The sequence below is a fragment of the Dendrobates tinctorius genome, unplaced genomic scaffold, assembly GCF_039654945.1.
Source record: "Dendrobates tinctorius isolate UK_male_01 unplaced genomic scaffold, ASM3965494v1 ptg000246l, whole genome shotgun sequence".
NCBI classification, from domain to species: Eukaryota; Metazoa; Chordata; class Amphibia; order Anura; family Dendrobatidae; genus Dendrobates; species Dendrobates tinctorius.
The window spans coordinates 5,007,654-5,033,767 of NW_027361913.1; the positions used below are offsets into that span (position 1 = coordinate 5,007,654).

General features: G+C 47.3%; 1 protein-coding gene across 3 annotated transcripts in view; it reads left to right on the forward strand.

The window, feature by feature from the left end:
- Nucleotides 1–25,849, forward strand: part of RAP1A (RAP1A, member of RAS oncogene family) — a 94,467-nt gene extending 68,618 nt beyond the window's left edge. For all 3 annotated transcript variants that reach the window (XM_073557280.1, XM_073557279.1, XM_073557278.1), the window contains 6 exons: nucleotides 2,120–2,188; nucleotides 3,137–3,193; nucleotides 4,309–4,449; nucleotides 5,829–5,972; nucleotides 9,793–9,911; nucleotides 25,102–25,849. In XM_073557280.1, coding sequence (XP_073413381.1) covers nucleotides 2,120–2,188; nucleotides 3,137–3,193; nucleotides 4,309–4,449; nucleotides 5,829–5,972; nucleotides 9,793–9,882 — 501 coding nt within the window. In that variant the 3' untranslated portion in view covers nucleotides 9,883–9,911; nucleotides 25,102–25,849. The remainder of the gene's footprint in view (nucleotides 1–2,119; nucleotides 2,189–3,136; nucleotides 3,194–4,308; nucleotides 4,450–5,828; nucleotides 5,973–9,792; nucleotides 9,912–25,101) is intronic.
- The last annotated feature ends 265 nt before the right edge of the window (nucleotides 25,850–26,114 follow it).

A 26,114-nucleotide genomic window follows, 5' to 3' on the forward strand; every position in this document is an offset into this window, starting at 1 on the left:
TGTTTGCGCCTTTTATTTTCCTCCCCTTCTTTCAAGAGAGATTTTTTTTCATCATTCTGCCAACTATGCTGTAGTTGTGTTTTTTTTTTTTTACCGGGTCTGGTTGTAATTTTGAGTGACACTTTTTATTTTACCAGATGGTGTATTAAAAAATGAGGGAAATTGTGGATAGAAAAGATGGAAAATATTTTTTTTATTTTGGGGTAAAAATGATCTTGCAACATGATTAACCATGTCGGTGCACTTACGGCAATTCCAAACTTTTCCAGATTTTTTTTTTTATATTTTTTTGCCAGTGCAGTGCATACTCATTCCTCTTTAGCAGCGGGCACAGGCTTTAACCGCAGCAGCTGGCTTCTGCCTCCTGTGACCTGCTGCTCCACCGATGCCGCTCCCAGTCCATCTTGTAGGACCCTCACTCAAGTATAAGCCAAGGGGGGCTTTTTCTGCATAAAGCATGTGGTGAAAAACTGCTTATGCTTGAGTATAATACGGTATGTTATTCCTCATGTACACGTGTGACACACAGTTGCATTTAAGGCCCTTTCAGGCATGATTAACGAGTGAAGTGCCTCCTGTATTCCCTCCCCCAGAGAGGTAATGAGGCCTAAATACATGAGACCGTCCCATTAATATGTTAAACCTGAGAATGATCAGAACAAGCGAGGCAATGAAGGAGCATTATCGTCCTCTCTGCTTCTGTTTGGACAAGTTCATCAAACACTATGCAGGATCAAAGGTTATTTCTGCACAGATGGGCGGCTATATACTCGCTTGCTGCTCTCGTGCATCAGGTGATGGAACATGTTCTTCCACTTTGCTATAGTGCTTACACCTGCACGAAGAGTAGATATTATAGAGCGAGCATTGTGTGCCAGCTTCTGTGGATTGTTTGGGTTGAAAATTGGGGTAATTGAATATTATATAGAACACAAAAACCTGCTCCTGCCATCAGCTTATTGTGACAGCTCTCGTTTCAATCACTTTTGCATCTTGTCATTTTTCATACAGTCTAAATATATACTGCTGTATGTATAACCCTATATACAGATTGCCTCTTCAGAGAGAGAGAGGACTTTTACTCTACAGCACCACCTGTTGGTAGTAGCGATCCTACAAGTCACAATCAACCCTTTAACGAGTCTTGTAATATGACTTGGGATAACAGCCAAATCAGAATCTTGTATCAGTGTATAACCCTAATCTTGAATTCTGAACATAAAAGGGTTATTTAATAGGTGGTCTTCAGGAACGCCCCACTCCCCAGACTCCCGATTTCCTGCTTTCTGAAAGCTTTGCACTTCTCGTGATCGACAATTTTTTAAAGGTAACATGTCCCATATAAAGTAGGGCCAGCACCTGTAAGCTGTGTGTCCGCGTTCTAGAATGTTGTAAATATTTCCCCAATGCGCCCTCCAAAAAACAGCTTTTATTATACTCGCCTAGAGGACTGCTCTTGATCTGGCACCTCCTCTCCTTGTTTCTTGTAGATGATGCATCCACACAGTGTCTTTGGCATGGTGCCTCTCTAGAGCGCATTGGTCACATATAGGCACCATTCTAGAATGCTGTCACATAGGACTTGCATGTGCTGGCCCTACTTTATATTGAAAAAGCCTGGTGACTGGTTCCCTTTAAACCAGTGGCACAGCTGTGCGCTCTCCCATGCTTCAAGCGGAAGCTGCTGCTTTCCCTGGCAGGGGCTCTGAAGCTCGTCCTATCCAGCCATCTTCAGAGCAGCACTTGCAATCTCTTTGCTATATTGTTTGTAAGTGCACGCTCCTTGCCTAAGAAACTGGACACCACAGATTTTCTTTTTTACTCTGCATATGGATGAGCGTACATAACAATCTACTGGTGTAATTAGCGACACGTTTGCCTCTGAAAGATCCTCTGCTTGTTAAGAGCTGCTTTGTAATTCCATTGCTTTTTTTTCACGATATTTACAGTCTAAAGGGTTATATACATGAGATGAATGTCCATACCCACTGATCCCAGCAGGAAAGGACACGTGTGTAATGCATATGGAGGTCTCCTGACTTGCACCGATGCGTAGAAAAAAAATGTATTTTATTTACCAGTTTTGTATGATTGTTTTACACTTTTTTTTTTTTTGTAGACGGTGCAGTTTGTGCAAGGAATTTTTGTGGAAAAATATGACCCCACCATAGAAGATTCCTACAGAAAGGTAAACTTCATCTACAAAATGATACAACTTAGATCAAATGTCACTAGGACAGTCTGAGCAAAATAAACTATGTGGCACGAGTGACACCCACTTGCCATTGGGTTACCTTTACAGGCAGCCCTGTTTTGCCTTACCCTGTCAGCTGGTACATGCTGCCCAGACCATGGGCTGCATATATCAGCCACTGGCTGTAGTAACCCAGCCATTGTAATAGCTGCCAGGTACTGGGCCGTGCTATTCTCTAGTCGTACAGGTAGGTCCCTTGCAGCTTCTCTCAGCCCACTGACAGTGACTGACAGGCCCCCGCTGAGACAAACATGCATGGCTGGGGTACTACAGCCAGTGGCTGTTACATGCTGCCCATGGCCTGGGCAGTATGTATCAGCTTACATCATGCAATCTGTTACTCCTTAACTGAAAAATTGCTCATTTAATTAATATGCAAATAAGGCTTAAGTGCTATGAGTGTGCCAAGGCACTTCTCAGGCCTCTGCCTCCTTTTCTCTATTCCCTGCCCAGCCCCACCATCCTCTGTGTGACTGACTTCTCTATGTATCAGGCAAACCAGAGGAAGGTGGAGCTGGGCATGGAATAGAACAAGGGAAGCAGTGTCTTTGGATTTGCTTTGACTATGCCCAGAGCTCTTAATTCTCATTGGTATGTAAATTAAAACCGCAATTTTTTTTTTATTTTTTTTTTCCCAGTCTGTTATCTATCTATTGCATGCAAACATATATGCGCATACACACTGAACTACAAATGAAACTATATACATAAGAGTGGAAAAATCAGGCCCACTTTGTTTTGACACCAGAATCTCTGTATCCATTTTGTAATAACCAGCCCAGTAAAGTAAGACACTAATATGCCAATTAAAATAATTTAGTGGGTGTTTCTATGTGTATGATAAAATGTGTATGTTTCATAGTGGTATTTTTTTACTCTTAGCAAGTGGAGGTAGAAGGACAGCAATGTATGCTTGAAATTCTCGATACAGCTGGAACAGTAAGTGACTTGTAATATTACAGATTTTTTTCCATCATTTGAAACTTTACAATTGCTGTTACAGTGGATTATTTGCATACCATGATTTCAATGATGTGTCACGGACAGGCCTGCTTTCTGTAATTTAAATTAAACTACTTTATTTATCAGCAGGTGATTATCACTAGTAGTCCTTCATATTCATGAGCTCTATATAGTCTAGCGGCACCACTGATTGGCAGCTTTCTGCCTATGCAGAGTGCACAGGCAGAAAGCTGCCAACCAATGGTGGGGGTGGGGGTATACAGAGCTCTGCATTTAGAGAACTGATGGGGAATGCGCCCCTACATCAGTGGAATCTGGGACTCTGCCCATACATCATGTTGCTCTCAGATGGGGTAGCAAGAACCTGCTGAAAGATTCCCTATAAAAATGCAGTGTTTTTTTTTGTTTTTTGTTTTTTTCCTTTACCCTTTTAAGGTTCTGATGTGTCATGAAGGTAGTATTCGTTCCTTGTACCAGGTGACAGCATTTATGACATGCCGGAATCACGCAGTGGTTACTGTGTGGAGCCAAGGTCACTTCTTGACATATTTTTTAATGCAGAGGCTATAGTGCCTCGTTCTGTGGCTCACAGACTTGTATTGAGAGAGTAAGCGCTGCGACACACAGTGATCCAGCAGGTTACAGATATGGTGCTGGAAAGGCGGCTACCAGTGAGTATGTTACTACCTTCACGACACCCAAGATGCCCAGCAAAGGGCTAAATAAAATATCTCTCCTGTGATTTTATAGATTAAGTTTTGTTGCAAGTTTTCTACACTTAAATCTGAACATGGTGTGTAAAAATCTATTTACATGCTGCAGAAACAACCTTCCAGATATATAGATATATGCAGGTCTTCCTCTACTGAACATTTTGCAGCAGATATTCATGTGAACCTTCGCGATGTCTCCACCGCCACCTGCAGTCCAGAGATGATATCAAGTGTAACAATTCTGCTGCAGTCTGGACTGACCTAGTGCAGGATGATCTGAAGCACTAGGTGTTTTACACCACTTTTCTAGTACCTAAGCACTCTTCACATGCCATTTTCTATGCCCCCTCTATAACATGATTTTTTGTTTTGTTTTAGGAACAGTTCACAGCTATGAGAGATTTGTATATGAAGAATGGTCAGGGATTTGCACTAGTTTACTCTATCACAGCACAGTCCACGTTTAATGACTTGCAAGACTTGAGAGAGCAGATTTTGCGAGTTAAAGACACAGAAGATGTAAGTCTGAAAGTGGTTTTAATGACCAGTGTGCAAATTAATGCATGAAGAATCCATTGTTCCTTTGCACAGATTACATTATAGGGTTATTCCCTGTTCCTAGATGGGTAAAATACAAATTGCTTGTAAAAACTGACTTTACAATTTTTGTTAAACATCCTCTTAATTCTGACGAAGGGAGGGATTTTACAATTTATTCTTCTACACCTAGGTTACCGGCCACCTGAAACCTAACAGCAGTGGCCAAATGTGCACTGCTCACAATCTTCCATGGAGCTTGTAAGCACTGCACTGATGCTGGTGAGGATCCCAGGGGAGTACTCTTCCCTCCTGCAACACTGTCATATTGCAGCATCGTAGAGTGCACAGATTGGGCCAGAGACTCAATGATACTTACTGGTCTGAACTGTGCAAGTCCAGCAGGGTTGCACCGCCTCTGAGCAAACAAGAAGGTGGGAAAACACTTTTAAAGAGAATTTTGTCTGATTTTATGCTGCCTGAAGGGCAACTTAATTAAAGGGGTTGTCCAGGCTTAAGACAAAAGTCTGCAGTCACTGTTACTGCAGGTTGCTGAATCGTGACAGTGTGTGGTGTGCACGGACCCTCTTGTGTGCAATTTGCATTTTTGTGGTATCATCTCTTCTAAACGCTGTCTGATTTCCTGACCACAGAAATGCAATGGTGCACAAGAGACAACCCACTCGGCGCGCATAAATTTGTGACAATATGCACATTGCTGGCTGTAACACTGACTACAGACACTTGTGCCAAGCTTGGCCAATTTCTTTAAAAGGGACATATCGCAATGCAATATATTTTTGTTCTATTTTTTCCTGTAAAATGGCAGACTTCAGAACAGAAATCAAACCGATCCTATTATAGTTACTTGAGTCCATCTAGATCCGCCTTGCCTGTCATAGGCCGGAGCTGATTCCTGCAGCAGTTCAGTTTTCCTGTTCTACAGGAACACTCTTCCATGTAGCTTCAGCTGTATGAACAGAGGAATTGTATTATTGTGCTCGGAAATACGCTATGAAGCTGCAGCCGGCTCAGTTGTTGCAAAATCTTGTGGGTTAGATGTGAAAAGGAAAACCATTCTGTGCTGGGGATTGTGACGCAGCGGCAGAGCTTGACTGGGGAGGTTGGGAACTTTTTTGATTTACTTCATTCATTCATGTATTTATTTAGTTCTATTTTTTTTATATAATTTGAAAATAACATTTCATAATATAATCCAGGATGATAGGTTGGTGGTGGGTAAAAGTAAAAATAACACTGTTTAACTGTGAAAGGTTGTGACTTGAAATCATCAAGAAATAAACATACTAGAACTTGTCTGTCTTTTTACCAACTAATATATATTTTTGTCAACATTGCAGGTTCCTATGATATTAGTAGGAAATAAATGTGATCTGGAAGATGAGCGGGTAGTTGGCAAAGAGCAGGGACAAAATCTAGCCAGACAGTGGAATAACTGTGCCTTTTTAGAATCTTCTGCAAAGTCTAAAATCAATGTAAATGAGGTGAGTAGCCCTTTCATCTAATATGGAAAGTCTTGTATAGTAATTACACTTTCTCAGTGACCTAATAAGGGCGATTCCTGAATGTAATCTGGTGCGGAAGAGCCAGTCGGAGTTTTAGGCCAGGTTCATTCAAGGCATTTTCAGACAAACCTGATTGGACAAAACCCTTAGCCAATCTGTCCACCCAACACAAATGTCGCGACATGTTCAGAAAAATGCACATGTTGAATTTGAACATGTCACTTAGCTCCTGCTGGGGAGACGCCGCAGGAAGAGTTGTCTGGCAGCAGCTTTTTCTTCACTGGCTTCTTAAATGCAAGATTAGGCAACTTATTAAACAATTTTGAACCAGTCTACACAAATGTCAAACAATCTGTGGCGGCCAAGTGGTACAAGTGCTGTGAAAGTTTCTACATCTAGTGTTAGGGCTGGGGTGGGTGTTACACACATCTCCACACTGTGGGCACTGGAGAAAGGATATATAGAACGTCACAGGTCACCTACCAGACAGTGAATGTGTTAAACAATGGCAGAGTTTGGGATTTTTTTTGCCCTCTGTTCAACTCCACAACAATTGCTTTTTGTCTTATATTTTCAGTAGAGAAAATAAACTTTTTCTGAAAAGGTTAAAACATTATAAGCCTCTGATAGAAAGCATCGTTGTACCCGTAGTCACAAGTTAATAAATCACATGAATACAACTGTAAGGTTAATGTTGCATATTTCCACTGATATCAATGTAACTACAGACCTTATCGGATGGTGAGGGTGTTACAGACGCTGGCGTACCTCCATAGGTTTTGAAGCAGAAGACTATTCAGGAAAATGCCGGGTAGTGTTTTACCTGAAACATCGCCTTTGCCATGTTTTCTTGCCTAGCTATATATTTCACATTTCAGTGTGGCAGGTTTTTTTTTCCTCTCCTTTTTAAAGTCCTTGCAGTGTTTGCTTCAAGGGAAGACTGACCCATGGATGCACTCGGCAATTAAACAAGCTCACTTGGGAGTTTCCTTGGGTGGAGGCACATCTGATTGCAGCAATGAGTGAACTTAATGTCTTCAACTTTAGATTTGTTGCTTTATATTTTTCAACTTTATATACTGTAACTTTTCTATGTGTTCAGCATTGTTTTACTACTTTAAACTTTGCGGTTTTCCATTAAACATCATTGCATCATTCACATCAGTGAATTTCCAATAATGCTAAACTTCTATGTATGCGAGTGTCGTATAGTGTTGAGCATTCCGATACCGCAAGTATCGGGTATCGGCCGATACTTGCTGTATCGGAATTCCGATACCGACTTCCGATATTTTTTCAATATCGGAATTCGGCATCGGAATCGGAAGTTCAAAGTTGATTGACAGACTGACGTCATCATGATGCGCGGTGTGTGCGCATCATGATGCGCCGTCATTTCGGGCCTGCCGGGGGGCTGTGTGGACTGCCCGGGGTCTGTACCGGCCTGCCGGGGGGCTGTGCCGGCCTGCCGGTGGTCTGTGCACCCTGTGGGGGTCTGTACCGGCCTGCCGGGGGGCTGTGCCGGCCTGCCGGTGGTCTGTGCACCCTGTGGGGGTCTGTACCGGCCTGCCGGGGGGCTGTGCCGGCCTGCCGGTGGTCTGTACCGGCCTGCCGGGGGGCTGTGCTGATGTCCGGGGGTCTGTGCAAGCATCGTCCGATGGGACTACAAGTCCCATCGGGCGATGCCTGCTACCATGACAGTGATTGACACATTAGCCAATGATGGGACAGTAGTAGTCCCATCATCCGGCTAATGTGTTAAATGTTAAAGAAAAAAAAAAAAAAATACTACATACATACTACATGCATGCTACATACATACTACATGCTACATACATACTACATATATACTACATACATACTACATACATGCTACATACATACTGCATGCTACATACATGCTACATACATACTACATGCATGCTACATACATACTACATACATACTACATGCATGCTACATGCATGCTACATGCATGCTACATGCATGCTACATGCATGCTACATGCATGCTACATGCATGCTACATGCATGCTACATGCATGCTACATACATACTACATACATACTACATGCATGCTACATGCATGCTACATGCATGCTACATGCATGCTACATGCTACATACATACTACATACATACTACATGCTACATACATACTACATATATACTACATGCATGCTACATACATGCTACATATATACTACATGCATGCTACATACATACTACATATATACTACATGCATGCTACATACATACTGCATGCTACATGCATGCTACATACATACTACATGCTACATACATACCACATATATACTACATACATACAATACATTCATACAATACATACATAGACATACAGTACATATAACATAGAGTAACATACTTACCAATACTTGTCACATTGTTCCCCGAAGCCATTGTCTTTTCCGGAATAAATATTAACATAACAAACCACAAAAATACTCACCCACGATCCGAAGCAGTCCACGAGTGTGTCCCACGACGATCTTGGGTAGAGAACTGCAGCATCAGATGATGCTGCCGTTCTCTACGGGCTGCAGGAATCCAATGACGGAAGGTAGGTATCCTTCCGCACTGTATTCCTCCGCCACTTAAAAAAAAAAAAAAAAAAGTCCCTAGTCTCACTTTATGCCATTGCTGTGTGGGACTACTACTCTCCCATCATTGGCTAATGTGTCAATCACTGTCTTGGTAGCAGGCATCGCCCGATGGGACTTGTAGTCCCATCGGACGATGCCTGCACAGACCCCCCGAAGCCTGCGCAGACCACCGGCAGGCCGGCACAGCCCCCCGGCAGGCCGGCACAGCCCCCCGGCAGGCCGGCACAGCCCCCCGGCAGGCCGGCACAGCCCCCCGGCAGGCCGGCACAGCCCCCCGGCAGGCCGGCACAGACCACAGGAGCCTGCACAGACCCCCTGGCAGGCCGGCACAGCCCCCCCGAAAGGCCCGTACAGACCCCAGAGAGGCTGTACAAGGGCAGGAAAGGGTTTTTCTTATTCCGATACCGGAAGTCCCATAGACTTGAATGGGACTTCCGGTATCGGAATCGGCGATACCGATACTTTTTTTAAAGATCGGCCGATACCATCCGATACGATACTTTGAAGTATCGGACGGTATCGCTCAACTCTAGTGTCGTATTATTTGATATCTGCTTCTTTGAATTCTGAAATCTTTTGATCTTCAAGTTGAAAGTATTGTCTACTACTATGACATTATAATAAGGTGGTCCAAAACCTGTCCACTCCCTCCACCATAATCCGCTTTTAATATCTCCCGCAGTGGCTTGATGTAAACAGTCTATGGAGTGGAACATCACAGCTCCATACAGTTTAGTGACCTCTACATGGCTAATGCAGATCACCTCTAATTTCAATGCTGGCAGACTGATCACCTTGTGGGTCTTTATGTGGACCTCAAATTTCACAATAGAAATCGTTTAAATTATTAAATGGATCTCTAGGATCTGATGAGGCTGCTGCACTTAGAATTATACAGCCATTTAGACACATTTTTCAATATTGAAAATGTTCCTGCTTAATATTAAAATGGGCTTTTTATGAGTAGCTGGAATATATAAAATACTCATTTTAATCTGAGGCCTATACAGTCATTCTTCAGCTTTCACAATAAGTACACCATCCCCACTAGGTATAAGATCTACGGTATTTATTTAATGTATGCTGTTTCTATTGTGGAATCTGGCACGGAACAACATAAAACTAATATTCATATTGTGTTGTCCTTGTTGATTCTTACTGTCACTTTCTGTTTCAGATCTTTTATGACTTGGTCAGACAGATAAATAGGAAAACACCAGTGGAAAAGAAAAAACCTAAGAAGAAATCATCGTGTCTGCTGCTCTAGATACGTGTCAAGCAGCAGGTCTGAGCCAGGTGAGCTGTAATATCGGTTTTATTTTTCTCTCTCTAATCTTCAAATGCTTGTGGTTCCAGCTTCTTTCTAACTTGAGAACAAACTCTTTAACCCCTTAGCTTTTGTTTGTTTTTGCATTTTCGTTTTTTTGTTTCCCTTATGCCCAGAGCCATAACTTTTTTTATTTTTCTGTCAATATGGCCATGTGAGGGCTTGTTTTTTGCAGGACAAGTTGTACTTTTGAACAACACCATTGGTTTTAACATATTGTGTACTGGAAAAAAAATTCCAAGTGCGGTGAAATTACAAAATAAGTGCAATCCCACACTTGTTTTTTGTTTGTTTTTTTTTCACCATGTTCACTAAATGCTAAAATTGCCCTGACATTATGATTCTTCATGGCATTGCGAGTTGATATAGAAATACTTGGCACTCGTATAGGTGTGTTTAAGAACTTACCGTATTTTTCGGACTTTAAGATGCACCCCAAATTTTCAGAAGGAAAATAGGGAAAAACCATGGATTTTTGTGATAACTCGCCGTAAAATCCTTTTCTCCGAGATGCTCATTGGGGGACACAAGTACTGTGGGTGTATGCTACTGTCGCCTGGAGGCTGACACTAAGTGAAAAAATAGGTATTAGACCTACCGGTAATGATGTTTCCAGGAGTCCATCCTGACAGCACCATGGAGGACGTTCTCCTCCTCCTTACAGGGACAGGAAAAGCACACGAGAGGTTAAAAGGTCATGTCCCACCCCCTTTCCCTCAGTGATTTCACAAGTACCACAAGGTGGATGATGCTAGTAACAGTTTAATGAAACAATCATATTTACAGCATATGACATATCGTAATATAACATAGTATAACATAACAGGGAGGGAACTACCCGTGCTGTCAGGATGGACTCCTGGAAACATCATTACCGGTAGGTCTAATACCTATTTTCCAGGACGTCCACCTGACAGCACCATGGAGAGTACCAAAGCACCTCCTCAGGGTGGGATTACCGCCTGGAGAACTTTCCTCCCAAATGCGGTCTGTTGACCAGATAACACATCAAGCTTGTAGTGCTTGCAGAATGTATTAAGGTTGGCCCAGGTTGCTGCTCTACAGATTTGATCAACCGAGGCCCCCGCCCGTTCCGCCCATGAGGCCGATACCGCCCTCGTAGAGTGGGCCTTTATGGAATCTGGCGGGCTGGCGCCTTCGGCTTGGTAGGTGTCAGATTACTGAGGTAATCCAGCGCGCGATGGACGCCTTAGAGGCCTTTTTCGCTTTATTTTTACCCCCAAAAAGGATGAACAGGTTTGGGTCGATGCGCCAGCTATTGGTGGCCTCTAGATAGTCTAGAACTGCACGCCTCACGTCCAGCGAGTGAAGACGCTGTTCCTTTTTATTACGGGGATTGTCACAGAACGATGGTAACACTACCTCTTGGTTTAGATTCTTTTTGGAGGCTACCTTTGGGGTAAATGCCGGATCTAACCTTAGGATTATACGGTCATCTCTTATCTGAAGATATGGGTCCTTAGTGGACAGGGCCTGGATCTCCCCTATTCTTTTGGCCGTGGTAATGGCTACTAGGATGGCCGTTTTACGAGTGAGAGCAGGGATGGTTATTTTCTCGCTGAGGGCGTAGGGTTCTGTACAGAGGAACCTGAGTACCAGGCCCAGGTCCCAAGGCGGGGTGAGCTGCCTAATCGTGGGGCGCAGGTGCTGCGTGGCTCTTATAAATCTGATTACCCAGGGATGTGAAGCTAGCTGGTAGTCGAAGAAGGCGCTCAAGGCTGAAAGCTGGACTTTCAGAGTGCTGGGCTTAAGGCCTTTATTAAAACCTGCCTGCAGGAAATTTAGTATACTAGGGAGGTCGGGGGTGCCCGCCCCGAGATCGGACCTGCCACCTTCCAGACAATCTTTTCCATATCTTTTGGTAGATTGCGGATGTCACCGGCTTTCTACTGGCCTGTAGGGTGGATATGACCTGATCCGACAATCCCTTTGCCTTTAGGATGTCCCTCTCAGGATCCAGGCCGATAGGTGGAGTCTTGCTGGGTTTGAGTGGTAGATCGGGCCCTGGTGGATGATGTCCTTCCGCAGGGGTAGCTCGACTGGGTTTCCTACTGCCATGGCTCCTAGAAGGGGAAACCAGCTTCTCTTTGGCCAGTATGGAACGATCAGCATCACTCTTGCGTGGTCTTCGCGTATCTTCCTGAGCACTGCCGGTATGAGAGCTAGTGGTGGGAATGCATAAGCGAGGGATTCTCCCCAAGTCTGGCTCAGAGCATCTACGCCTTCCGGGTGGTCCGTCGGATTCAGGGAATAGAATCTGGGGACCTTCGAGTTTTTTCGGCTTGCGAAAAGATCTATACTGGGGGTCCCCCAACGCTGACACAGATGGTCGAAGATCTCTTCGTTCAGTTCCCACTCTGTCGGGTGGATCCGTTGTCTGCTCAAGTAGTCTGCGACTTCGTTCTGAGAGCCTTCTAGGTGTACTGCGGTCACAGATCAGACTGAGTGCTCCGCCCACGCGAATATCCTTCCCACTAGGGCCTGTAGTGGTTGATGTCTGGGTCCTCCCTGGTGCTTCAGGAATGCCACTGTCGTCATATTGTCTGATAGTATGCGGACGTGACGATTCTTTAGTACCGACTGGTTTCTCCGCAACGCTTCCCAGACCGCGAAGAGCTCTCTGAAGTTGGAGGATCTGGACCTGATGTCTACTGGCCATCTCCCCTGGAAGATCTTCCCTTCTATGTGGGCTCCCCAGCCCCACGCGCTGGCGTCTCTGGTGACTACCACATATGGAGAGGTTGTCCAAAGTACGCCCATCTGAAGGTTTCTGGACTGTCCACCACCGAAGGGACTCCCTTACACGTTCTGGCAGCCTTAGGGGTCTGTCTAGCGATGCCTGACTTCTGTCCCACCTCGCGAGGATATCCTTCTGTAATGCTCTCGAGTGGAATTGGGCCCATCGGACACACTGAATGCAGGCCGTCATGAGGCCCAAGACCTCCATTGCCTCTCTTATGGAGCATTGATGTCTCAACAGGTCTCTGGTTCTGGCTTGAATGGTCCTCTGCTTCTGCTCGGGTAGCCAGGATATTCTGTCGGCTGAGTCTAGAAGGACTCCAAGAAATACTTTTCTGGTCTCTGGTCTGAGGTCCGACTTCTCCCAATTGATCACCCAGCCAAGGAACTCCATTACAGTAATTGCTCGGTTTGTGTCGCGAATGAGCTTTTCTTTGGATCTTGCCACCAGTAGGAAGTCGTCCAGATATGGGATGATCACGATACCCTGATCTCTCAGGTAGGCCACCACTTCTATCACCAGCTTTGTAAAGATTCTGGGAGCTGAGGCCAACTCAAATGGAAGACACTGGAACTGGAAGTGGCAGGTCCGGGCCGGTAAACTGACCGCGAACCTTAGTAACCTCTGGGATGAGGGATGGATAGGGACCTGGTAGTAAGCCTTTTTTAGGTCTAGGGTACACATGACGGCGTCCCTGTCTATTAGGGGGATTGCGGATCAGATCGATTCCATCCGGAATCTTTTGTACCTGACCCAGGCATTTAGCGGTTTCAGGTTTATGATGGTACGAGCCTCGACCGATGGCTTTGTGATTGAAAACAGGGAAGAGTAGTGCCCTCTTCCTCTTTCTGTGGGGGGAACTGGTACTATGACCTTTTGAGTCTACCATGTCCTGTAGGTCCGTCCACATTGCGGAGTCCTCCAGGACAACGGTGGGGGTAATATATCTCTCGGGGGAGGAGAATATTCTATGCTGTAGCCTTCCGCGATGGTTCTGAGGACCCATTGATTGTGGGTGACTCGGGACCAGTTTGTTGCGAAGTGGCGAAGTCTTCCCCCAATACCTATGGCGTCATTGCCTCCTCGATCTTGATGTTGACGTGAATGGGTGACTCTTGTTCCTCCCACCTTGGCTGAAGGAGCTCCTATAGGAGCTTCTATTGGACCTTGCCCGACCCCTGAATTCGGTCTGTCTCCTAGAAAAGGAGCCTCTCCGAAAGGGCTGGGGCCGCCTGGGTTTTTCCTCTGGGAAACCTTTATTTTTATCGGACACCAGCTCTAGAATGTTATCTAAGGCTGGCCCGAATACTCTCAGGCCCGAGAAAGGGATGGAGCATAGCTTAAATAGCTTAATTTTAGAAGCATTGTCCCCCCGACCAGGATTTTAGCCAGACTGCTCTTCGGGCCGCATTAGAGAGGGAGCTGTTTCTGGCTGCAAACCTTACTGATTCGGCCGACGTATCCGATGGGAAAGCCGTGGCCGATTTCATGAGAGGAAGAGAAGCTAGGATCTCTGATCTAGGGGTCCTGTTGGTTAGGCCTTCCTCCAACTGCCCCATCCACAAAAACATAGACCTGGCCACCGAGGTGGCTGCTATGTTGGCTCTAATAAGAGCCCCTGACGTCTCCCATGCTCTCTTTAACAAGACGTCCGCTTTCCTATCCATCGGGTCTCGGAGACCTGATGAGTCTTCAAATGGGATGGCTGTTTTTTTGGTAACCTTAGCGACCGGGACATCTATTTTAGGGACTTCTTCCCATGCCCGGGTTTCCTCGGGATCAAAAGGCAGTCTATTTTTAAAGTCTCGGGAGAGTATCAACCGACGCTCTGCCTCCTTCCACTCCTCCTGGACCATCGCTTTGATGTGTTCACTTACGGGGAACACTACCTGTTTCCTGGCCTCTGGACTGCGGTTTAGGGACTTCTTCTATTTGCATAGTGTTCCTGACTGCCTGGACCAAACTCGTCCGTGTCCTCAAGTCTGAACAGGTACTTTCTGCTCTGATCCTGTCTATCCCCCAGGATCTCGCCTTCTTCCTCCTGATCGGAGTCCCGGAAGTCAGACTCCTCACTAGGGCTTGCTTCCGACTCTGGGTCTGCCTCCCACCTTGGACGTTTGCGACTCGGCCCTGGGCTGGGGGACTGACGACGAGCGCAGCTGGCTGTAGAGGCCCGGACTTCCTCCCTTATCAGCGATCTCATTTCGGCAAGGAGGGATGGCTGTTCCTCGCCTATGACCCTTGAGGTACAGGGTCCGCACAGGGTCTTGTTATAGGTGTCTGGCAGCTTTACCCTGCATACGGGGCATCGGACTGATTTGGAGGTGGCTTTGGCCGGTTCCTTCACCCCCGAGGGGGATTCTGCCGGGGTTCCCTTCTCCTAATAATACAGAAGGGGCTCTACTTAGATCTGGGTTGTGGGGATGGATGGGGGAGGGTGGTCTGCGCTATGCGCACTTACCCCTCCACCTGCTGGAGCATTTCCTTCCATCCTGGCGCGGTTCTATAGAGCGCTGTGGGCCTGCAAAGCGTGCGCTGTTGGCCTCTGAAGCGCGCTCTGTGGGCTTCGGCGGCGCGCGCTGAGATTCAAGGCCGGCGTGTGACGTCACCGGATGTGACGCGCGACAGGCCGCCTTTCCACTTCCTGCCGGGCCCTGCGCGCGACCCCCGCTTTGTTGGAGCCGTCGCTCTTCTTCCGGCGCCGACCGCACCGATCTCCTGTCGGTGCCCCCCCCGGCCTGTCGCTGCTGGGAGCCGACCTCCGCCTGCTGCGGCGGTCTGCTGCTCCTACCACGGGGCCCCGCCGTCGCTCGATATGGCGGCCTGCTGGAGGCCTCTCTCCTGCCTCCCATTCTTTCGTCGGTGCCCGTTCGGCCAGCCGCCTGCGGGGAACCGACCATCGCCTGTATGGCGGTCCGTGCTGGAGCCGAGAGCCTCCCCTAGGGAGGAACGGCTCCCTCCAGGAGCGTCGTCCTGCTCCTGGCCTTTAGGGCAGAGGGACTCCCCCTCGGAGAGTTTCGGCCCCGGGACCTCTTGACAGGGGAAGGCTTGGACTGGCCGCACGATCCCCTGAGCCCCTCCGGTAAGTCTCTCGTGTGTCCCTCCATGCAGGGACAGGAAAAACACTGAGGGAAAGGGGGTGGGACATGACCTTTTAACCTCTCGTGTGCTTTTCCTGTCCCTGTAAGGAGGAGGACGACGTCCTCCATGGTGCTGTCAGGTGGACGTCCTGGAAAAAGAGGTTAGCTCCTCCTCCGCCGTATACACCCTCGCCCCGATTGCGGGCGGAAACCAGTTTGGTGCAAAAGCAGTAGGAGGTCAACCATAAATCGGACATCAACCTTAATGCAGGTAACATGTCTAGAAAATAACCACCCTAATCTCATACAGAGAGCATATTAATTAAATAGAAGACAACTTGGCTAACAGGGTGGGTGCTGTGTCCCCCAATGAGCGTCTCGGAGAAAAGGATTTTACGGCGCGTTATCACAAAAATCCATGTTTCTCCTTTGCCTCATTGGGGGACACAGGTACTGTGGGATGTCCTAAAGCAGTCCCTGGGTGGGAAGTTGACTCACCGATCCAAGCTACATGCACCTCCTGTCTAATGGTGCGCCACCGCTGCTTGTAGAATCCTACCCAGGCTCACATCCCCTGAAGCCTGAGTATGGATATTGTAATGTTTAGTAAACGTGTGCAGGCTGGACCAAGTTGCTGCCTTGCAAACCTGTTTCGTTGAAGCCTGGTGCCGAAGCGCCCAAGAGGCGCCCACTGCCTGAGTAAAGTGTGCTCTGATCCCTGCTGGAATCTTCGCGCCTCTGATGAGGTAGGACTCCTGAATAGCCAAACGAATCCATCTGGCTATGGTCGATTTTGAGGCAGCGAGTCCCTTCCTGCGAACTTCAGGGAGCAAGAACAGCGCGTCTGACGAAAGGGTGCCGTCCGCGTCACATACCTCCTGAGTGCTCTCACCAGGTCTAACGTATGCAAGGCCTTTTCCACATGGTGTACCGGTGCTGGACAAAAAGAGGGCAAGACAATATCCTCATTAATGTGAAATGAGGAAGCAACTTTTGGCAAAAAAGGAGGAGCTGGTCTATGAACCACCTTGTCTTTGTGAAAGGTCAGAAACGGGGCTCGGCAAGATAACGCTGCCAGCTCAGAGACCTGCCTGATTGATGTTATAGCTACCAGGAACACCACCTTCCAGGAAAGGTATGACAAAGAGAGACACTTAGGACCAGGTTAAGGTCCCAGGCGTCCATAGGTGCCTTATAAGGAGGTACCAAGTGGGAAACCCCCTGGATGAAAGTCTTTACCTGCAAGTTGGTAGCAATCCTGCGCTGAAAAAGGACGGATAAAGCAGATATCTGTCTCCTGGGAGAACTGGGGGCCAAGCCTGAGTCTAGGCCAGACTGGAGAAAAGCCAAGATATTAGGGATGGAGAGTCTCAGTGGAGAACAACCGTTGCCTTGACACCATGCAAAGAAAACCTTCCAGGTGTGGTGGTAGATTCATGCTGAGGCAGGCTTCCGGGCGCTTACCATCGTAGCAACCACTTTGTGCCCAAACCCCGCCTGGCTCAGAATCCAAGATTCAACGGCCAAGCCGTCAAACACAGGGCCCCTGAGTTCGGGTGGCAGATCTGCCCCTGAGAAAGTAGATCTGGGCGCTCTGGCAGTCGCCATGGCACGTCGACGAGCAGCAGCACTAGATCTGCGTACCACACCCGACGAGGCCGAATCGCTGGCACCCTTTCTGCCTTGATCTTCTCGATGACCCTCGGAAGTAGTGGCAGCGGGGGAAATAGGTATGGGAGGCGAAACTGATTCCATGGCAGAACCAGGGCATCCACGGCGATTTCCTGCGGGTCCCGGGACGGAGCGACAAACACGGACACCTTGGCGTTCACCCTGGAGGCCATCAGATCCACATCCGGTGTTCCCCACCGTTGGCAAATCTCCTAAAAGACCTCTGGGCGTAGTGACCATTCCCTGGACGCAAGACCCCGGCCGGCTGAGGAAGTCTGCCGCCCAGTTCTCCTCCTCTGGGATGTGGACTGCCAATATAGCCGAGTGGATCCTCTCGGCCCAGCGAAGCACGTGCCCTACCTTGCGCATGGTTACCCTGCTGCGGGTGCCCCCTTGGTGGTTTATGTAAGCCACCGCCGTGGTGGTGTTCGACTGAATCTGGACGGGGCGGCCTGCTAGAAGGCGGTTCGCCTGTATCTCCCAAGTTGATCGGGAGATGTGCCTCTTGCGTTGACCACCGTCCCTGGGTCGTGTGTTGGTGGAAAAACTGCTCCCCAGCCGGGGAGACTGGCATCTGTTGTGACCACCAGCCACTGATCTGGGGGAAAGGGTTTTTCCCTGAAGGGACCAACTGATCGTCCACCACTCTAGTGACTCTGATCTGGAAGGACAACGGCACCGATGATCAAGCATGAACGGGTTCTTGTCCCTGAATGACAAGAGGGCGTGCTGCAGGGGACGAAGATGGAACTGGGCGAACGGGATCGCTTCCATCGCCGCCACCATTTTTCCTAGAATTCTTATGCAGAAACGGATGGTGTGAAGGACTTGTTGGCGCAGTACCCGCCCTCCCTGCCGGAGGGCTAGGGCCTTGTCTCGAGGGAGAATTACCAACCCTCGGCAAGTGTCGAAGGTCATCCTTAAAAATGAAATTCTCTGAGCTGAACAAGGGGATTACTTCTTTACATTGATCAACCACCCTAACCGGGCAAGAGTATCTAGCGTGATGCTGACACTTTCCTTGCATGCCCGCCTTGACCAAGAGGTCGTCCCAAGTAGGGGAATACGACTATGCCCCGGGAGTGCAGGATGGCCATGAGGACTGCCATGACCTTTTGTGAACACTCTGTGGGCAGTGGCTAGCCCGAAGGGCAGCGCTGCAAACTGAAAATGTAGACCGTTGATGGCGAAGCGTAGAAACCTTTGATGTGGAGGGAAACTGGGGATATGTAGATAGGCGTCCTGAATATCGATAGAGGCAAAGTACTCTCCCTGCCCCATTGCCGATATGACTGAATGGAGAGACTCCATCCGGAAATGTCTAATCCTGATAAATTTGTTCAGGAGCTTTAGATCCAAAACGGGCCTGACAGTCCCATCCTTTTTGGGGACTGCAAACAGATTGGAATAGAAGCCCTGAGTCTTCTCTTTTTCCGCTACCGGAATGATGACTCTGTTGTGGCTGAGCGAATTGATGGCTCCTCGTAGAGCCTTTCCCGGGTATCCACTTTGGGAAGACTGGGGGAAAAAAAAATCTTGGGGGTTGGGGCGGGGGGGGGGGGGTTACCTGGCAAATTCTATCTTGTATCCTTTGGACACCAGCTCTCTCTCCCATGTGGCGTGTGTGACATTGAGCCAGGCGTGGTGAAACCGGGCTACGCGGCCGCCTACCTTGCTGGTGCCGCCTGACAAATGCCCCGAGTCATTTGGCTGAAGATCTTTGGGACCTGGATCCCGTCGACCTGGACTGGTTAGTGCACATCCTCCCCAATGGGTTGGCTCTATATGAGACCTGTCGGTCCTTATTCTGGTTGGGGCGCCCTGACGCGCCGGAATTAGCCGCCATAGTCCACCCGGGGTTGTGAAAGGCCCGAAGACGCGCCTGAAACTGGTGACGAAACGGCGGTTTGACCTTTAGTTGAGGAAGAAAACCGCTCTTGCCTCCTGTGGAGTCGGAGATGAGCTGATCTAACGTCTCTACGAACAGGTGGCCACACTGGTATGGTAGTGCTGTCAAGGACTTTTTTGAGGCTGAATCGGCCCACCATGTCCTTAACCATAGCACTCTCCTAATGGAGTTAGCATTTGCAGCCGCAAGTGCCACGCAGTTGGCCGCATTTAAAGATGCATTGATGAAGTAGTCCCCCTGCCATGGCTATCTGATTTTTGATTTGATACTTCAGCTGGTATGTCTGTCTTGCAAGGCTCTATTCAATGATTCTGACCAAGAGACCATGGCCTTGACTACCCACGTTGCTGCGAACGAGGGAGAGAGTGCTGATCCTGATGCCTCAAATACTGAGCGAGCCAAGTTCTCTGAGACGATCAGTGGGATCCTTAATAGAAGAACCACTAGGTACGGATAGTAGTTTTTGTAGCCAAGCGCAACACGTGGATCCATCTTTGGGGATTCCGTCCACTTTTTGCGGAGATACGGGGCAAAAGGATATTTCGCCTCGAGTGCCTTCTGGCCCAAGAACCGCCTGTCCGGCCGTTCTGTGTCGTTGCACTATGTCCTCAAATTCAGGGTGAGTGCAAAATACTCTATGGGGACGCTTGACTCTTAAATGACACCTTATGGCCCAAAGCCAGAGTGGAATCATCCTCAATCCCTAAGTCTGGTTGACGGCTTCTATGAGACTGTCAACTGTTTCCTGACCACCCGGCGTATCTAGGTCGAGGGGTACGTCTGAGTTGTAGTCCGAGCCTTGCTTGCTATCGACTGCTGGTGACGGGGAGCGAGAAACAGAGCTCACAGATGCCGAGGCACCGGATGGACTGGGAGACGGTGTAGGTTCATTTCCCCCGGGTCTGCCTGGAGTGAGAGCGGCCCCTGCAGGCCAGAGGCTCTTGTGAGGTAGAGGACCCCTCTAAGCCACTGTCCCTGCCCCTATCTGGGGCCCGAAGGGACTCGATTGCTCTCGTAAGTGACGCCATAGATTGCGACAGTGATAACGCCCATTCTGGGGGACTTGGTACACTGGTCTGCGCCTGCGGAAAAGCGGACCAACAGGAGATGCATGCAGCGTATAAGAACGTATGCGTCTTAGGTTTTCCTGACATGCTGTACCTGTCAGGCATCCACGCTGAAAACGCTGGGGGAGGGCGCTCTTTGCTTCTGTTAGCGTGGCCTCCCTGCGGGGCTTGGGGCAGCACTTACCCCAGTTCTGTGCCACCACTGCAGGCAGTCCCCCGGAAGAAAAAAAGGATCCTGGTGGCGGTACTTCCTTTTGCGGCCTAGCTTCGGCCTGAAGCCGGGGCCTAAATTTCTTCTGCGTCCGTCAAGGCCACGGGGGGAGGGACCGCCGTGATGCAACATCGGGGGCTGGGACTTCTGGCCGCGGCCTAGCGTTGACTGAAGCCACGGCCTCAATTTTTACCATCCACCCGGGGGGCAGAAGGGCGGGCGGAATCGCCGGACTCCAGAATCAAGGCCGAGACCGGATCCTCCGCTGCCGGACGCCCGTCTCTGCTGCTGCCCGGGAGAAGCTAAGGGTTCCAGCCCTGTGCCGCTGCAGGAGCCCTCCCTGGCCATCCACCTCTGTCCAGCTCAGGTAGAGGGGAGGGGGGCCATATGAAACAAGAATGGTGCAGGCACCCTAGCTCCATCTAACCCCTTTAAGGGGTGAGGAGAGGGACTGTCTGCCTCCTTGCCCCACCGCAGTCTTAGCATTGGTGGGGCAGTGGGGGCCGCACGTACTACGCTTGTGCCTCTGCAGCCTAGGGTTTCAATACCCTAGGGTGGACCGGGCTAAGTCCGGCATCATGTTCCACGGTGCGGCAGAGGATGCGTGGAGGGACACTCGCATGTGCTCGCCCGTTGTTGGCTTGGGGAGATCTGACCCCTTCAGTAGAATTCGTTGCCCGTATCTCACCTCCGTGGTCTGACAATATCCCACTTTGCGGGAGAGGATACGTGGAGGGACACTCGCACGTGCTCGCCCGTTGTTGGTTTGGGGAGATCGGACCCTTTCATTAGGATCCATCGCCCCTATTTCATCTTCGTGCGAAAAAAGGAACATCCAGAAAAAAAATCCCCGTTGCGGGAGAGGATACGTGGAGGGACACTCGCACGTGCTCGCCCGTTGTTGTTTTGGGGAGATCGGACCGTTTCAATAGGGTCCGTGTGGCCCCTGTCTTATCTTCATGGGGGGAAAAAGAAAAAAAAAATCAGTCTTGAGACAGACCGATGTGTGCCTCCAACAGACACTAAGCAAAAAACTGGCTTCCGCCCACAATCGGGGCGAGGGTGTTTGTGGCTGAGGAGCTAACCCTTTTTTTTCACTTAGTGTCAGCCTCCAGGCAGCAGTAGCATACACCCACAGTACCTGTGTCCCCGAATGAGGCGAAGGAGAAAATTAATGTCAAATGGGGGTTAGTCTTACAGAATTTAGCTTACCAGGGGAGTTTCAGTGGTCCAGCGGTATGACTCCCATCCCAAACTGGTGCAGTGGCCTTCGGGAAACCCCAGGCTGGTGCGGCAGATTCAGCGACTATGCTCAGGGGATACTCTGGCGTCTTGTAAAAGCCCGGAGGCCCCGCATATTTATTGCTGCGATGCGATGGTCGCCGGGGAGCGGCGCATGCTCAGAGTGAGATCTCGGCAACAAGATCTCATCTCAATCTCGGGACAAAAGCTCGTTGCCGAGATCTCAATCTGAGCATGCGCTGACCCCCGGCGGCCATTTTCCCGGAGGCCACCGCATCACAGCAATGAAAAATGCGGGGCCTCCGGGCTTTCACAAAATGCCGGCGGAGCCCCCTCCCCCGCACCGCAGAGCACCACCGCCGAACCTGCTGCACCAGCTTGGGATGGGAGTGTGATCATCGCCCGGCAGGGTCGGACCGGGACCGCCGCAGAATCGCCAGACTCCTGCCGCCACAGTATTTGTACGTATATTCCGACTATAAGACGTACGCCCATTTTCCCCTTGAAATTTTTGGTGGATAAAAGTGCATCTTCTAGTCCGAAAAATACGATATTTGAGTGAAGAAATTCCAGAAAGAGATCAGTGTGGACACTGCAGACTTTCACACAGCGCGCTGCCACACAGATCTCCTCTATCCAGATGATTGATGGAATTTCTTCACTCAATAAATAAGTTCTTGAACACACCTATACGAGTGCCAAGTATTTCTACATCACATCTGATGGATTTGGTTATACTACTTGTGCACCACCAGAATTCCAGAAGTGCCGTGTTTTCCTAATAACATTATTACGAGTTCATAGACACCAAACATGTGTAGATTCTTTTTTTTTTATCAGAGTGGTGAAAAAAATTTCAAACTTTGTTAAAAAAACAAAACACAAAATTGCGCCATTTTCTGATACCTGTAGCATCTCCATTTTTTTGTGATCTAGGGTTGGGTGAGGGCTTATTTTTTGTGTGCCGAGCTGATGTTTTTAATGATACCATTTTGGTGAAGACACAATCTTTTGATCACATCCCTTATTGCATTTTAATGCAATGTTGCTGCAACCAAAAAAAGTGATTCTGGCGTTTTTACTTTTTTCTATATGCCGTTTAGCGTTCAGGTTAATCTTTTTTTTTTTTTTTGATCGGGCGATTCTGAACGCGGCGACCAAATATGTGTATGTTTTGTTATTAATTTTTTTTTATTTTGAATGGGGTGACAGGGGGGTGATTTTAATAAAAAAAAAAAAAATATATATATATATATATATATATATATATATATATATATATATATATATATATATATATATAGCACTCAGATTAAATGTGAGAAAAGTGGATACTTTACTGATCCTCACATGGCAATCTTTCAACGGTGACCCGTCTTTGTCTTTTTGCCTATTTTTTTTTTTTCCTTTTGGCTGTTTGGGCCCTGCTGAATGGGTCTTGCACCTGCTGTATGTTGGTAGTGCTGCTATATATATATATATATATATATATATATATATATATATATATATATAATATTATAATTTTTTTTTACTTTTGGCATGCTTTAATAGTCTCCATGGGAGACAAGAAGCTGCTACCTACAGGCAATATTAGGTATGTAACAAAATTGCTCACTTGCTATGAGCGCGACCACCGGCGGAGCTCATAGCAATCCGGCACTGACAACCATAACGGTCTGCATTGTTGATCCTGGGGAAGGCAAAAAACCCACAGAGTAGAAGCCAATTTTCTCCATAGGGATGGAGGGAGTCCGACATCAACGTAAATTTACGCCAGATGTCAGAAAGGGGTTAAAGAGAAGCCATCGGCAGAAAATTACTTATTGTTTAAATCTGTGTTTTTGTTTTACATGTATATTTTTAAACTTTGTTTTCTAAATTTCACCTAATGCTATGTGCACACGGTGCGGATTCTGCTGCGGATCCACAGTGGTTTTGGCTCTGCAGAACTGCATGTGATGTACAGTAACATTCTTTTCTATGTAAAACAAAATCCGCAGTGCACATGCTGTTTTTTTTTCCACGCAGATTTGGTGCGGAATGAAAAAAGCAGCATGTCACTACTTTTGTGCGCTTTTGCTGCAGTTTTCCACCTGCTCCATTATAGAAATCGCAGGTGGAAAACCGCACAAAACATGCATTAAAACTGCACAAAAAATGCACTGAATCTGCAGAAAAAATGCAGGTCATTTGACTTGCGGATTTAGTGAATTCTGCGCAAAAAATTCATAAGCAGAATGCGCACCGTGTGCACATAGCCTAAATCACAATCTTTATTGAAATACAGAATTTGAAATGTTGAATTTCCCCTCTGGCTACTATGAAGGGCGATACTTTCCCTATGATGGTGTTGACAGTCCATAAATCATAAAATCAGGATACGTGTTACTCTTCACTTATTCACTTATTGTACCAGAATTCCCTCCGAGCCACTGTCCCTGCTCCGTGTAAACTTTGAGGAAAGTCCCCTTAATTCTGGTCAGTAGAGTCTTTAGTAAATCTGGCCCTTCACATGTGACAACACGTCAGCAAACTGTATTCATTCCTGATTATTCCCCAATTTACACAAGCATGTTACTCAGCCGAGCCAGCATTTTTTCAGTGGGGAAGAGGAGACTAATGCTGCTGCCACACACCCACTGGCTTTATCGCCCCTTATATCAAAAGTTTCTGTTGAAGCTCTATCGGCTTTCTTCATTGATATCTGTGGAGAGTTGTGAGGCCCCCAGACAGGTTAGGCAGACATTCATCTGAAAGGGAGGGAAAAGTACTGGGATTATCACCGTAGCCTGCTATATGGAAACTTCTGGTATGTGCTGCGTAAGCCATAGAGCCCTATAGTCCCACTGATTAAAAACTGTCCTTTTGACATCTGCCAAGGATATCTGTATGTATATAATATACATTATTGCAGCCTTTAGTTAATATGTGCTGCCGTGTTCCAATTTAGTGACTTTTATTGAAGCCTTCTGTCTGAAAATATACTGTGTATCTCTAATGGAGCAGGGAAGACCCATTATGGTAACTTTCAAGTCCTGAGCGCATGCAATAAAATCATTACAGCCAGAAATAATTTGGTCTTAATTAAAAGTGTATAACTAAGGATACTCCCGGCACAATAGTGGTTGTTCCGCTACCTTACACTGCTCACACTTGTCCTATTTGCACCTTATGATGTTTTTCCCCTCCTTTTCTCCCTTCTCTCTCAATTGTAGACTATAGGAATGAAGAACTGTTGCCTGGTTGGAAAGTGCCAGCATTCCAAAATGTAAAAAAGAGATATCCAATCCTAAGTTAACATATCTGAAGAGGCTCGTCTGTTTTATATACTGTATCATGTGAAGACGTTAGATCTCCAATACTGTTTGCACAAGGTTCCCTGGCAATGATTTAGCTGTTTCTCTCTGAAAATAAGACTCGTGTCAACTTTTGCAATAGTGGCGCTCACAGATGTGAAATAAACATACTTGACTCGATTTCTGAATGATTGAGAGCATGAATGCATTTCATATGTTAAATATTGCTAGTTTAATGACTTAAATGATTTTCATATTGACGTCCTCCAAGCCCTCTCCCAGTGATGCCTGTGTCAAGCACTAAAAATGTAGCCATTTCTAGTTTTCCTTTATAAATATATATAGAGAGATGTATATCCCCTTTAATGAACTCAATGGGGCTAATACCTTTTTGAGTCACGGTGACTTCATTTTATATTTAAAACTTCTGGGTTTATTATAACTTTCATCTTGCCATTATATTATAATTAAAAAACCATTTTGTGCATAATGCTTTTTGGGGGAGGGACGATGGGATCTTTTATAGGAAAACTGGGATACTGATTTCTATGGATTTCAAAGCTGAAATATATAATATACTAAAACAACTCTAATATTGCTTCTTGTGTTTTACTGTCACAACTTAAATTACAGCTTTTATGAATGATTAAATTTTAGTACATTTTCATTTTCTTGATTGTGTGTTTTTGTTTCACCCTCCTGTGCCACCGCTTTGTTACTCTTAAAGGGGTTGTCCAATCTTAAACTACAAGTCTGTAGCTGCTGTGTGACTGCAGACTTGTGAATCTTCACATTGTGCTCACTGTGAGGATTCTCCTGGAACGGTGATATGTATACTTCACATTTCAATTAGATTGTTCCCGCCTCACTTTATACACTTGGATTGAGTAAAGTTGCTCTCAGTTGCTGGGAACATATCACACACTTGCAGT